Source organism: Sinocyclocheilus rhinocerous, unplaced genomic scaffold (genome assembly GCF_001515625.1).
Source record: "Sinocyclocheilus rhinocerous isolate Xijiao unplaced genomic scaffold, SAMN03320098_v1.1 scaffold111, whole genome shotgun sequence".
In the NCBI taxonomy this organism is placed as follows: Eukaryota; Metazoa; Chordata; class Actinopteri; order Cypriniformes; family Cyprinidae; genus Sinocyclocheilus; species Sinocyclocheilus rhinocerous.
Window position 1 is genome coordinate 1,340,828 of NW_015642811.1, and position 13,756 is coordinate 1,354,583.

The 13,756-nt window shown below is 38.0% G+C and overlaps 1 protein-coding gene across 1 annotated transcript in view; it reads right to left on the bottom strand.

Annotated features, from left to right (window-relative positions):
* Window positions 1-12,811, bottom strand: part of LOC107756487 (girdin-like) — a 22,436-nt gene extending 9,625 nt beyond the window's left edge. The window contains exons 1-17 of the mRNA XM_016573635.1: window positions 12,550-12,811; window positions 11,405-11,553; window positions 11,155-11,263; window positions 8,908-8,977; window positions 8,723-8,781; window positions 8,491-8,574; window positions 8,272-8,412; window positions 8,001-8,143; window positions 7,220-7,301; window positions 6,957-7,115; window positions 5,820-5,966; window positions 5,429-5,609; window positions 4,105-4,220; window positions 3,915-4,004; window positions 3,185-3,799; window positions 2,592-2,771; window positions 1,252-1,592 (exon numbers count right to left, since the gene is read on the bottom strand). Of these exons, the coding sequence (XP_016429121.1) occupies window positions 1,252-1,592; window positions 2,592-2,771; window positions 3,185-3,799; window positions 3,915-4,004; window positions 4,105-4,220; window positions 5,429-5,609; window positions 5,820-5,966; window positions 6,957-7,115; window positions 7,220-7,301; window positions 8,001-8,143; window positions 8,272-8,412; window positions 8,491-8,574; window positions 8,723-8,781; window positions 8,908-8,977; window positions 11,155-11,263; window positions 11,405-11,553; window positions 12,550-12,615 (2,732 nt within the window). The 5' untranslated portion in view covers window positions 12,616-12,811. The remainder of the gene's footprint in view (window positions 1-1,251; window positions 1,593-2,591; window positions 2,772-3,184; window positions 3,800-3,914; window positions 4,005-4,104; window positions 4,221-5,428; window positions 5,610-5,819; window positions 5,967-6,956; window positions 7,116-7,219; window positions 7,302-8,000; window positions 8,144-8,271; window positions 8,413-8,490; window positions 8,575-8,722; window positions 8,782-8,907; window positions 8,978-11,154; window positions 11,264-11,404; window positions 11,554-12,549) is intronic.
* Window positions 12,812-13,756: the final 945 nt, after the last annotated feature.

A 13,756-nucleotide genomic window follows, 5' to 3' on the forward strand; every position in this document is an offset into this window, starting at 1 on the left:
GGAGGGCCTCTAAAGACTATATTCTCCCCAAAGATTTTTTTTGGGGGGGTAGTAGGGGTCCATCCTTGGAGGCCAGGCCGAGTACCGAGGCCAGGCTCCCCGAGCTCCCTGTTCCGCCATGGCCTCCTGTTTCCTGCTCCGCTGTGGCCTCCTGAACTGTCTGATGCGCCATGGCCTTCTGAGCTGCCTGTTCCGCCATGGCTCCCCGAGCTCCCTGGTCCGCCATGGCCTCTTGAACTGCCTGCTCCGCCATGGCTCCCCGAGCTCCCTGCTCCACCATGGCCTCTTGAACTGCCTGCTCCACCATGGCACCCCAAGCTCCCTGCTCCGCCATGGCCCCTGAGCTCCCTGTGCCGCCATGGCACCCTGGACTGCCTGATCCGCCCTGGAGTTATACCCCGTGTCCCAGTCCTGCAACAGCCTCCAGGGCAGGGCAGGGCGCCTCCCCCCCGCCCTGGTGAAATTGTTATGGCGCGGGACGCATCTTGCGGGAGGGGGGAGTGATGTCAGACTCTGTTCTGTGTTTTGTGAATGTCTGTTTATGTCTACCTCATCTGCTACGTGTTTTCCTGGTTCCCTGGTTATAATTAAAATCTTCTCATTGATGTACTCCTCGTCCCTTCGCTCCACGCTTTCTCACAGTAGCAACGTGACACGGTTGTGGTTCCAACAAAGTGGTTGCCGAGCAACACACAAATGTAAACAAAGGTGTATGTTTGTAGAGTAATTTACAACAGCTTCGAACTTGGCTCAACCAATCAGAATCAAGGACCGGAACTATCCATTTTATAATGTAATTTATTCTTGTGATGGCAAAGCTATATTTTCAGCAGCCGTCTTCTGTCACATAATCCTTCAGAAATTATTCTAATATGCTGATTTGGTGCTCAAGAAATATTTATGTTTATTAACAATGTTCAAATTTGTTGTGCTGACTAATAATCTGTGGAAACTGTGATTTATTTTTTATATATTTGGTGAATAGACAGCTCCAAAGAACATTTATTTGAAGTATAGTTTTTTTTTACCAGTGTAAAAGTTTTTACTGTCACGTTTGATCAATTTCTTGCTAAATAAAAGTTTTAATTTCTCATAAAATTGTAAACTTTTGAGCAGTAGTGTATATATGTATAAAGATTCATCATATTAATTTTGAACGACATGAAAGTGAGTAAATAATGAAACTATTGTTTTTTTGGTGACATATTTCAATAAGTGCGAAGGTCCCTTTGCATGTACTTATGTCTGTACCTGTTTTGTGCCTCTAGGCTGCAGGCTCGTTGGTTGCCATGCTCTAGGGCAGATGTTGTGCTTTCCAGTTGCTGTCTAAGTCTGGCCATTTCTCGTTCTCTTTGTCGTAGCTCACGCCGTTGACTGTCCAGCTCTGCCTGACATGCCTCCTTCTCCTGCTCCAGTCGCATGACTTCAAGCAGTGCTTCTTCCCGCCCTCGAGTCAGAGACTCCACCTCCACCCCGGATTCTCGCAGTTCAGCTTGTAGCTCTTCTTCATGCCGCCTGACAGACTCTAAGGTCCGTCCCAGTCTTTCAAGGTCTGCCTTAAGATTTTGGTTGGTCAGCTCTAACTGATCACCCTATGAAAAAATAGTTTGCTTAGTTAAGTCAACAAATAGAAAAACACCCACCTTTCTTCAGATTTGAAGGAACAGTTGACCTAAAAATGAAAATTCTGTCATAATTTACTTATGCTTGAATCTCTTTATGCTGTTAATGCTCCTTGTAATATACAAGGAGATTTTTACATAGCTCTTTTCTATACAACAGAAGTAAATGCAGAATGGAGTGTCAAAGTCAAAGAAAAGCCTTTACGGTCACTTCAGATCAATTTAATGCCTCCTTGCTGAATAAAAGTATTAATTTCTGTCAAAGCAAAAATCTTGCTGACGAAAAAGTGATCTATATGACTGGTATGCATAATTGAAAGGCTTTTGAAGCAATATTATAGCTCTGTATATGGATTTAATTTGAAATTTAAATGATTTTGCACTGAAAATCATTCAGCACGACTCTCAAATCTACATATTTAAAGCTGGCATATCATGTTCAGTCATGAGACATGCAAGAAGCAATGGCATTACTGACATTAAACATGGCGTGAGGCATCTTGATTCTCCAAGTTTGAATATGCAAATGAGAATTAAGAGATGAAAATTTGTAAGATTTTGGTCTGTTCCTCACAAATCCATACAATACGGCGCATATGGACTAATATATTCATATGAACTACTTTTATGGTGTTTTTTAATCTTTTGGAGGCTTGACAACCTTAATTGTCATTCAGTTTAACTGTATGTATTTTCCTTTGCTTTCCACAAACGAAAGCATGTGAGTTTGGACAACATGAGGGTGAGTAAATGAAAACACAACTTTCATTTTTCAGTGAACTACCACTTTAAAGACCAATTATCATCTATCACAGTTACACATTCTGATTCTCTGCCCATTGTGTTTTTGATATCCACTCATTGTTACTGCATAATTTTAATGTAGGCACCATTAATCTCAATGTTTCCCCAGTCATGTAATCCATATCTTGTAGTACAGCAAAAGGCCAAACAAATAACCCGCCTCACCTTGCGTACCGCAGCCCTGAGCGAGTCTACGGTGCCCCTGAGAGTCTCTCTCTCCCTCTCCAAGGCTGCCCTCTCTCCCTCTAATTGAGCAATCACTACAGCCTGCATCTTCTGAAACTCCACCTGACTGCGTAGATGCATCAGCTCCTCCTCCTGCTGCATAGACTCACCCTGCAGCACCTGACAGATAAACATATTAAGTGGTTATTAGCAGACGCTTTTATCCAAAGCAAATCAAAGTGGAGTGCTGTGCTTAAAGGCACAATAGGGATGATTCATGGATCGTTCTTTGAGGAAATCAAGGGCGGCATCTCCCGGCATCTTGCAATCCCAGGTCATTATGCTATATGAAACAATGAGTAAACATGGAAAAAGTCATCATTGTGAGAAATAGTCCTTGTTTTACTTGGGTCTAGTAACCGCATTGAATGTCTTTCTTAATTGCTAGTGGCAGGGAGTTGCGTTTGTACTTTGTGAGTCATTGCCGTTATCGACTGGACCGTTATCTGGCTTTGAGTGGATGTTGAAGTGTGTGGATTGTGCAATGATGTAGTAATTAGGTTTTTCTGTGTCATAACTTGATGGTTCATTACCTCTATCTGTTTCCTAGCCTCCATGAGGCTCTCTGCTGCCTTCTTCAGTCGCTGGTTCTCAGCCTCCAGGAAAACCAGCTTATGTTCGGCCTCCAAGACCTTCTTGCTCTGCTCTGCCAGTTTGGAGCGCAAATCCTGGGCTGAAGTAGTCTGTCTGTCAGCCTCTTCCAGGGCCTTCTGAAGCTGTTTATGCAGGGCGAGGGTGTCCTGGGAGAATTTATCTTCTTCTGTCTTCTGGGCTTCTGTGCTGTACGTCTGAGATGTCTCTTCTATGATGTCTTTCTTCCTTTCAATTTCTTTCTCACCCTCGGCCTCTCCTCTCTCTTTGGCATTCATTTCATCTATAACCTTCTTTTTTCTCTCGCTGAGGATTACGTCGCCCCCCTCTCCCCCCTCTCCATCTTCTCTCTGGGCTTTTATTACGCCTTCTTTTCCATCGTGTTTCTCTCTTCTCGTGTCATTTCCCTCGCATTCCCCTCTTGGGATTATTGGCTTTTTCCCTTCTTTTCCCTCCGAGGCTGTTCTTTCTTCCTCTAGGTCTTTCCGTTTCTGTTTTGTCCTCAGCTCTTCGAGATTTATCTTCAAGCTGCTATTTTCATTCTTCAGACACTCCATCTAACAGTTGAAAGAGAAATGACAGGGCCGGATTCAAAGAGTTGAGACGAGGACAAAATGACAGTAGACAAAACGCTCAGAATAACTGTCTTTAAATCCATCTTAACTGCCTCACCTCCTTGAGGGTGCTTTGAAGCTTTTGTGAGAGTTGGTCCATGTGTCTCTGGAGCTCTTCAGTCATCTCAGGGGGGTTGGCCTGCTGAGCCTAGAAGAGAGACAGGAACATGGGAAACCTGAGAATTTACATGAATCAGTTTGAATCAATTTGTAGCCTGAGGATTAAAAACGTCGAAACATCCACTGACCTCTCGTTCAGCCTGCAAGAGCTCTAGTCGTCTCCTCAGTTCAGCGTTCTCATTTTCAGCTCCCAGAAGCCTCAGCGAGGAAGCCTCGTTTACCTCCTCACTCAGAGGCTTCAGATCTAAACGACAGTAAGTGAGACACATGTGCACTTAACTCCATGTTATTCCTTGTTGTTCCTTTACAACAAGGCAAAAAGTCAATCTCCAAAACCTTTACCCTCCTACTTCCTCTCAGAATGAGCTGCCAACCTCCACCTGAACTGCTGAGACCATTGCAACTTTCAAGAAGCAGCTTAAGACACAACTTATTCTCAAGCATTTAACCACCCCATACTCTTAAACCTATGCACTTACCCACTCACAAAAAAATATGATATTTATCCTCTTCTCTTGCTTGCTTCCTAATATAGTTGTCAAATAAACCTGGCATTGTATGTTATGAATATTGTTGGTCCTTGGCCAATTACTTTTGTTTCTCTTTTTTATAAATCACTTTGGATAAAAGCTTCTGCTAAATTCTGTCATAATTTACTCACCCTCATGTCATTACAAACCCATAAGACTTTGGTTAATCTTCAAAACACAAATTAAGATATTTTTAATGAAATCTTAGGGCTTTTTCTTCCTCTGTTGAAAGTTCAGGTAAACAAAATTTATAAAGGTGTCATAAAGGTGTCGCAAAATGAATCCATACGAGTTTAATCTTAATCTAGTGAAGAATTCTGATATTCTAAGTTTTGGTTACTTGTACTTTCAGCAGAGGGACAGAAACCCTTTTGGTTTCATTAAAAATCTCTTTAACCAAAGGTTTATGGGTTTGGAATGACATGAGGGTGAGTAAATGATCACAGAGTTTTTATTTTTGGGTGAACTATCCCTTTAAGGATTAGTTTGCTCAAAAATGAAATTCCTGTTGTCAACTCATGAGAAGCCAGGCAGGATGTTTCTGCTTCTCTTTTCCACATGATGAAAGTATGGATGAGCATTGTCAAGCTATAAAAAAGATTTAAAAGAAAAAGCAACATAAAAGTGTTATTTGTAAAAGCTCAGCACTGTCTATTCCCCTTCATTTTCATTGTAGGAACAATGCTAATCTTTTCCTTTTGTACTTTCCAAAATACAGGTTTAGAAAGACATGAGGGTTAGTGAACGCTGGCAGAATTTTAATTTCTGGGTAAATTATCCCTTGATTGAGTGTTAGTGATAGGGTGAAATGTAAATGTATGCATAAATGTCATATACATGAAGTCATGAAATCAATCGTCTACCGATGGCAGTTGAGTCATAATATCAAATATTATAATATCAAATCATGCATAAAACCTACCAATCTCAGGCATGTTTATTTCCTGAACGTCCTCGTCTGACTCTAGCTCTGATTGGAGAAAATGCTGATGAGTCACATTCTGACTGACACCCACAGAATGAACCCGACGCTTGAGATCCACCTGCAGACTCATATTCATCTCCAACAGCTCGTCTACCCTCTGTCTCTCAACATCTCGCTCCTACACAAATGCAATTATATACCCATAAAGCATTATGAATATACATCACACATTTTAGAAGAACGCAATTCTTTCATATAACTTTCATACATTTTAAAGTAGATTTTAGAAGTTTTCTTTCATCCTAACACAATTAATCAAAATTGAGCTCCACATTCACAAATGGAAGCGTAACAATAAAACACTATAAGTTCATAAAGTCATTCATACACCCTCCATATCCACAAGCTTCTGCCTGAGAAGAAGATTTTCCTTCTCCAGTTCCCGCAGAGCAGTGCACCGCGCACGAGTGTCAGCCAGCTGCTCATCCAGAAGTGCCTTGTTCTCTTGCAGCGAGGCACAGTACTGCTGCTGCTCCTGTAGGGCCAGAGAAAATGAGTGTTACAGAAATCATTCGCTTACTTTCATGCCGTTCCAAACCCAAACCTGGCTAACTTTCTTCTGTGATATTTTTGCAGAATGTTCATGCTGCTAACCAGGGACTCTTTATGCATCATGTTTTATTACTGATCACAACTTTTTTAAAGCTTTTATTCTACAAAGTTAATCATGTCATTACTATCCAATAATTAACTAATCTAATATTATTTCCAGATGAAAGCACTCCATTTTGTTAACCCAAATGCAAAAACTACACTACCATTCAATAATTTTAGATATGTCAGATTTTTTTTTTTTTTTTTAACAAATTTATATTTTTAAATGCTGTTTTTTTTTACTTTCTATATATCAAAGAATCTTGAAAAAAATGTATCAGTTTCCACAAATATTAAGTAGCACAATCGTTTTTTGACATTGATAATAATAAGAATATTGAATGATTGAAGAATATTGAAGAATATAGAATGATTTCTGAAATATCACGTGAGTAATGGCTGCTAATAATTCAGCTTTGCAATGACAGAAATAAAATGACATTTTAAAATGTAATATTCACAATGTTACTGTTTTCCCTGTATTTTGATCAAATAAATGTATTATAAATGGTAGTTTAAGTTGCTCTATTTAATGTATTTATAAATACCATCTTCAAATTTGCATGGTGCAGCTTCATGCAGGGTTCCTTTTGTGTTTAACTGAAGAAAGTAAGTCTTATTGGTTTGGAACAAGATGGGAGTGAGTAAATTACTGATTTTTTTTATTCAGTGACCTATTTCTTTAAAAGTAACCCTACAATTTAATTTACTTGAAGTTTTCTTTTTTGCAACTTGCGTTTCTCACAACTGATCATTTGCCAGAATATAAGCAGCACAAAATATTACTCCATTTCCAAATGATAGCACTCCACTTTGTCATTCCTAATTGCAAAGCATGATGATTCAGCCTGATGTATATCTCCTCCTCTACCTTCAGCTGTGTGCGGTACAGCTCCATGCTGCGAAGCCGATGTGTGCAGTTTTTCAGCTCCGCCTGCAGTTGCTCTGCTCTGGCTGCACGCTCACGCAGACAGTCCAGCTCATCCTTCAGACCCCGACTCACACGCGCTTCGACCTGCAACGCTCGGTTCTGAGTCAACCAAACATAAGACGGTATGTCAGTGAAATCTATCCAGTGTCCATACACATTTATTAAGGATTATACAGTGTCTATTATCAGTATAGTGTGCTCACTTCCTTCTGTAGTTTCTTTATTTCTTCCTCCATAGTTTGCATTTCTTGCTTGTAATCCAGTAGTTGATCACCTTTATCCTCCCTTAAAACATTTTAATGTGTAAATACTTTTTAAAGATGAAGTGTGTATTTTCTGTGGCACTAGTGTAAAAAAACTAAATTCTAAAAATAATGACAATGTTATTTCAGGCTACTTGTGAAGTACAAACTAAAAAAAGTAATGCACTGATATTTTAACATTGCTGAAATCACACCCATTACTTTTAATAATTATAATGATAATGGGGACTTGAATAAAATGAAGGTTTTGGGGTCAGTTTGATTGTTTTTAAAACACTGGAAAGTCTCTTATGCTCAACAAATCTGCATTTATTCGATCAAAAATATAGTAAAAATAAATGTAAGTATTGTGAAATATTATTACAATTTAAAATAAGTGTTTTCTATTGTAATATATTCTAGAATGGTAATGTTTTCCTGTGTTGGCAATGCTGAATTTTCAGCAGCCATTGTTTCAGTTTTCAGTGTCACATGATCCTTCAGAAATCATTCTAATATACTGATTTGGCACTCAAAACAGTTGAAACGGATTCTTCGATGAATAGAAAGTTTAAACGGACAGCATTCATTTGGAATACAAATCTTATGAAACATTATACAAGTCTTTACTGTCACTTTGGATTGATTTTCTGCATCTTTGCTGAATTAAAAAATATTACTGACCCCAACCACTGAACGATAGTGTATACTGTCCTTAAATATGCTTTGCAAATACACTCACAGTTCCTGTTTGAGTCGGCGCAGTTTAGCTTTGCTGTCTGCCAGCTGCACAGCCAGTCCTTCAGGAGGTCCATCTCCAAACCCACTTGACGTGGTTATATGGGCTGTAGAGGATTCCCGTTCCTGACAAAGCTCTGCTATCCTCTGAAGATCAAACAGAGACATCCAAAGCTGAAGAGCACCCTTTCTGAACACAACTGTGAATTAATCATATCTAGCCTCACCTACTCGCACCTCAAATTGTCAGACTGCCAAAAAAATTCTTCCCTCACCTCCAAATGTGTGTCTCGTTGGCCAAGCAGGTTCTGGATCTGTTTGGCCATGGAGCAGAAGAGAGTCTGCAGCTCGGCTCCATTCAGCCCACACATGTCTCCAAACTCCAAAGGAAGCACTGCGCTTGGGTCCTGGGTCACCTGGAGCAGGGTAGATCACAGAGTCACAGAGTGCTTTAGACTGAAATTATGTTCGGGATATGTTCAAAATGCACTGACCTCCTGTATGTAAAGTGCAAGCTCTGCTTGTGTATCAATGTCCAAGCATTGAATCTGCTGAATGAACGTTTCTTTCCTTTCACACTGGTGACAATGAGTCATAGAACAGAGAGAAATGAATCACACACTGTAAGCATCAATATGTTTACATTAGTAACGTTACACGCTAATCAATTTACAGTACTGAAACTGTCCATTAAAGATATTAAACGTGTTTACAGTGTTGAGTTACCTGTACTGCACAGCCTAGCAATAACAGTAGCAGTCGTCTGAGCTCTGCAACAGCGCCCTCTATTGACAAGGAAACCAACATAACACCAACGCAGCTTAATTTGGCCTACTTGAAAAATGTTTTTCTGTTTATTTAATAATAATTAGAGAGAACAAATTTCCTTTTTTGAAATGACAGGACCGCACCTGTCAAGGGATCTCGTCCTAAAACAGCAACATTTGGTAGCGGCATCAGCACCAGCTGCTGTAGATTATCCTGAAAGAGCAACACACGTGAAAGAAATGACAAGCATTAAAAACCTCACTGGTGCTCTGCTGTTATCCCAGACAATGCGCAAGTAAGAGGTTTAAGTATGACATGCATTAGAGCGAGAAAAAAGTTATTCATATGCAGTCATGGCCAAAAGAAAACAAGCCTGATTGTGGAAAATAGGCTTATTAATCTGCAGCAACTGACATCTCATTCAGTATGACTAATGATCTTGTTATTACACTGCTAATTTTCTAATGCTTTTAAAAATGACTTACTCTTACAAAAAGTACTGTGGCAGTACCATACAGTGATATAATGTATTTAATGATTACCAAATTCATATACAGTGGTATTTACACGATTCCAAAAAATACCAGCAATTTACATAAATCCAGAAAGTACCAACTGTGGTACCAAGTGTCTGTACGAGAAATTCGCAAATGCTGTAAAATGTAAACAATTTTGTCAAATAAATAAATAAAATAATAACAAAGTAAATTAATTAATTCATATATATATGTGACCCTGGAGCACAAATCCAGTCATAAGTAGCATTGGCAACAATACACTGTATGGGTCAAAATTATCGATTTTTCTTTTATGCCAAAAATCATTAGGATATTAAGTAAAGATCATGTTCCATGAAGATATTTTGTAAATTTCCTACTGTAAATATATCAAAACTTAATTCTTGATTAGTAATATGCATTGCTAACAGCTTCATTTGGACAACTTTAAATGCGATTTTTTTCAATATTTCGATTTTTTTGCACCCTCAGATTCCAGATTTTCAAATATTTGTATCTCGGCCAAATATTGTCCTATCCTAACAAACCATACATCAATGGAAAGCTTATTTATTCAGCTTTCAGATGATGTATAAATCTCAATTTCGAAAAATTTACCCTTATGACTGGTTTTGTGGTCCATGGTCACATATGGGTATTTGACATGCCCTGTGGTGTTTTTATTGTTTTAATTTTTAATAATTAAAGAAAATCTTTAACAGTTTATTTGTTATTTTAGTATTAATAGTATTATTTCTAATATTTACTTATTTTTGAATTTTTCGATTTTCATTTTAAAATGAAATTCTAGTTTTAAGTTTGTTTGTTTTTTTACTATATTTCTCTTTAGCCTTCATTTACTTTTATTTCAGTTTTAGTAATTTTAGTATTTAAACTTATTTTACTTCAGTCAGCTGCCAAGGCAACATTTCTGATTTTTGTTTTAAGTTTAAGCTTTTTATCTACACTCTCAGAAAAAAAAGGTACAAAAGCTGGGGCGGTACCCTTTCAAAAGGTACAAATATGTACTATTTAGGTACTAATGTTTACATTTTAGCTACTAATACTGTATGTACCTTTAAGGTACTTATATGCACCCTTTAGGGATAAATAAGATACGAAGGTATACCTTTTGAAAGGGTACTGCCCCAGTGACAGCTTGTGTACAATTTTTTCTAAGAGTATAATATTTACATTTTATTTCAGCTTTATTTAAATGAATGAAAATAATTTTTAATCGTTTTACTTAATACTGGTTGTTTAGTAAACAACACTGGTTATTTCACGTAAGATTTCTCTTATACTTTCACAGAAATGTATGGATCACTTGCCTATATTTAGTGTAATGATTAATCAGATATGTTTCCACAAAGATAAACCAACTACTGTGTAGTCAGCAAGCACACTTTGTTTTTATTTTAAAAGTACGAATGTAAAAATTACAGATAACGCAGGTCAATACAAAGTCAAGCAAAACCATGATTTAGAGATTTTTGCTACAGTTTTCTAATGACTATAAGCTTTTTGCTCTCATTTTAATTTTAAAATGTCCGGAACATTAAATACTTTGTCATTTCCACATGCTTTGTGTGAATATAGCAGTGTAAAAAACATGTCCACAGCTAGGACATTTGAAACAAGAAGTGAAACCACAGAAACCTAAAAAAACTAACATGGCTAACTTGTTCCACAGCTACAGGGGCAGTACATACTGTTCAGTGAGATACTGAGTTGTTCATTCATACACTGCTTACCTGATATTTACCATCAGGTGCTGGGAGCATTTTTATTTTAGTCAGGGAATCAAGCAATATTATGCATTTGTGGAATGTACTTGCCAAGATATTTCTTATGTTTTCACATAGTGATTTGACTGATGTTTTAATTCAATACCTGATAGTATGATCTCAAGTGTCGATTGAGAATGGAAAAGTTCTGTACCCTGAGAATCTTGTCGTCACCCACATTGTGGTAGATTTGTTCTACCTTTGGATTGGGATCACTGATTAAAGAAACCAAACAAAAATGTCACTGTTGAACTATCATCAATGAATCGTCAGTCAGCTTTTAATCAAGCTACAATATTCCAAACAAAATAGATGACTTTAATTTTTTAGACTTTCACTTTGTAAGTCTGTCTTACATGATCCTCATGACCTCATTGAGGTAGACTCCATTGGTAAGCTTCAGGTACCACCTCACGGCATTCTGGGAGTTGGAGTTTACCTCCATGTATTCCTGAGAGAGTGATCCATTGTCCTCCTCATCGACAATACCCTCAAATAGATTAACCTTACAGACAATAAAAAAATAATGCCCTGCTCACATCAAGGTTGTCTATGAAGAAAAACTGAGATCTGAATATAACAGATCTTTGTTCTCTCTTGTGAATGCTTTATCTTATATGAATGCTTAATGCTGTGTCCTATCTACATGAAGTTTGCTAAAGTTATTTTGCGGTTGTCCAGATCAAATAGAAAGTTTCACTTTGACTCTAAATTCTAAAGAAATCATTGAGATATTTTAAGATATCCCTCGCTGTTTAAAATAACTGTTTTAAAGCATGGTAGTTGTTTTTAGCTGGTCCAAGTTAGCTACAAAAACCAGACTAATAATGTTTGACCAGCTGGTAGCTAGTTGCTGGTCCAAGATGGTCTATCAAATTGGACCAAACCAGCTAGCATGTTCCAAAACAAAGCTAAGCGTGTGAAGTTTTCAGCAGGGAAGAGAATAAATGTTGACCATTTTTTATTTGTTAATGTTCAGATTTAACTGTGTGAATGCTTTATCATTCCTGTGTCCTATCTACATGAAGTTTGCTAAAGTTATTTTGCGGTTGTCCAGATCAAATAGAAAGTTTCACTTTGACTCTAAATTCTAAAGAAATCATTGAGATATTTTAAGATATCCCTCGCTGTTTAAAATAACTGTTTTAAAGCATGGTAGTTGTTTTTAGCTGGTCCAAGTTAGCTACAAAAACCAGACTAATAATGTTTGACCAGCTGGTAGCTAGTTGCTGGTCCAAGATGGTCTATCAAATTGGACCAAACCAGCTAGCATGTTCCAAAACAAAGCTAAGCGTGTGAAGTTTTCAGCAGGGAAGAGAATAAATGTTGACCATTTTTTATTTGTTAATGTTCAGATTTAACTGTAAGTAACATGAATTGATCAAAAATCCTTTCTGAACATTATTTATAGTTGCAGAATACTTCGTAAAGTTTACAAAACTTTTTATCGAACAAAATGAAGATTATCAATGAACTTTAATTGTTTTTGCTTACCACCTACCCATGTAACAAGTGCACTTCCCATAAATTCTTCTAACATTTCCGTAACGTCTACGTCCATCTTCATGTACTGTACTAGCCTACCTGATCAGCTTTATTCCTCAAAACACAACGGATTATTTAAATAATATACTCTGAAGAGTAAACTCATGGTTACCGTAATTCCCTTGACAATAGACTGTCAAGATAAAACTGTTTAGCTGTTAACATGTTTGCTTTCTGTGCCTTTTCCTTCCTTCATTAGTCACACTTCGAAACCACACCGGAATCTAGAGTTGCATTGCACTGGGTCTGTTCCCCTCTGCGCGTCCTCATGTCAGCATGACGCCCGTGACGCGCGTTTCCACATTGAACAGAGCGAGACCGCAACAGAAGGGTTGTGTCTCAAAACCTCATAGGCCGCCTATCTAGACGGCATTTTGAGCATCGATTCATAGCCACTCTCCACAAACGCTTCTCTGATGTCCAAAAATACATTACGCGCCTTATTACAGCAAACTGCTGTCTAGGTAGGCAGATCACTAGGATTTGAGACACAGCCTATGTGTGTGGGCAGCATAGGAAAATTAAATCTATTCATGTCAATGAAAGTCATCGACAGTGCACCTAAAATAAGTGATGTAGGTTACATGCAAATGCATCTATGCATGATTTGCAAGGTGATTTGGGTGCGATATTTCTCGAACTTGAGAAGTGACAGAAGAGGACAAATGAGTTTTTGCCGCTCTCTAATGGTGAATCGGTGTAGTGCGCTGCCAGGTAACGAGATCTTTTGTAAATGTATAATGTCTTAACTGTCACTTTTAGATCAATGACATGTCTTCAGGCTAAATAAAACTATGAATAGCTTTTTTTGAATAGCCTATTGAATAGCCTATTTGTGTAGCCTGTGTGCGTGCGTGCGTGTGTAAAAATTCCTGGAATGACCAATCCATTGAAACAAGTTGAAATTATGATCACTAGTGCAAAACTAACTGCTTTTAATAAGTAACTAGAGGCATGACACAGTTGTATTTCTTGTGTTGGCCTAATGTTTTGTGTGTGAGTGCTTTGGCAGCAGTCATAGTATTAACCATCATCAAAGGGATAAAGAGATTTCAGGTATCAGAACAGGACACCAAACAAAATGGCCTGCTGCATTTGCTCAGCGTAATCCTATTCATTTCTCTCGCACTCTCACTTTGTCTTTCTCTCACTGCATAGGCAAG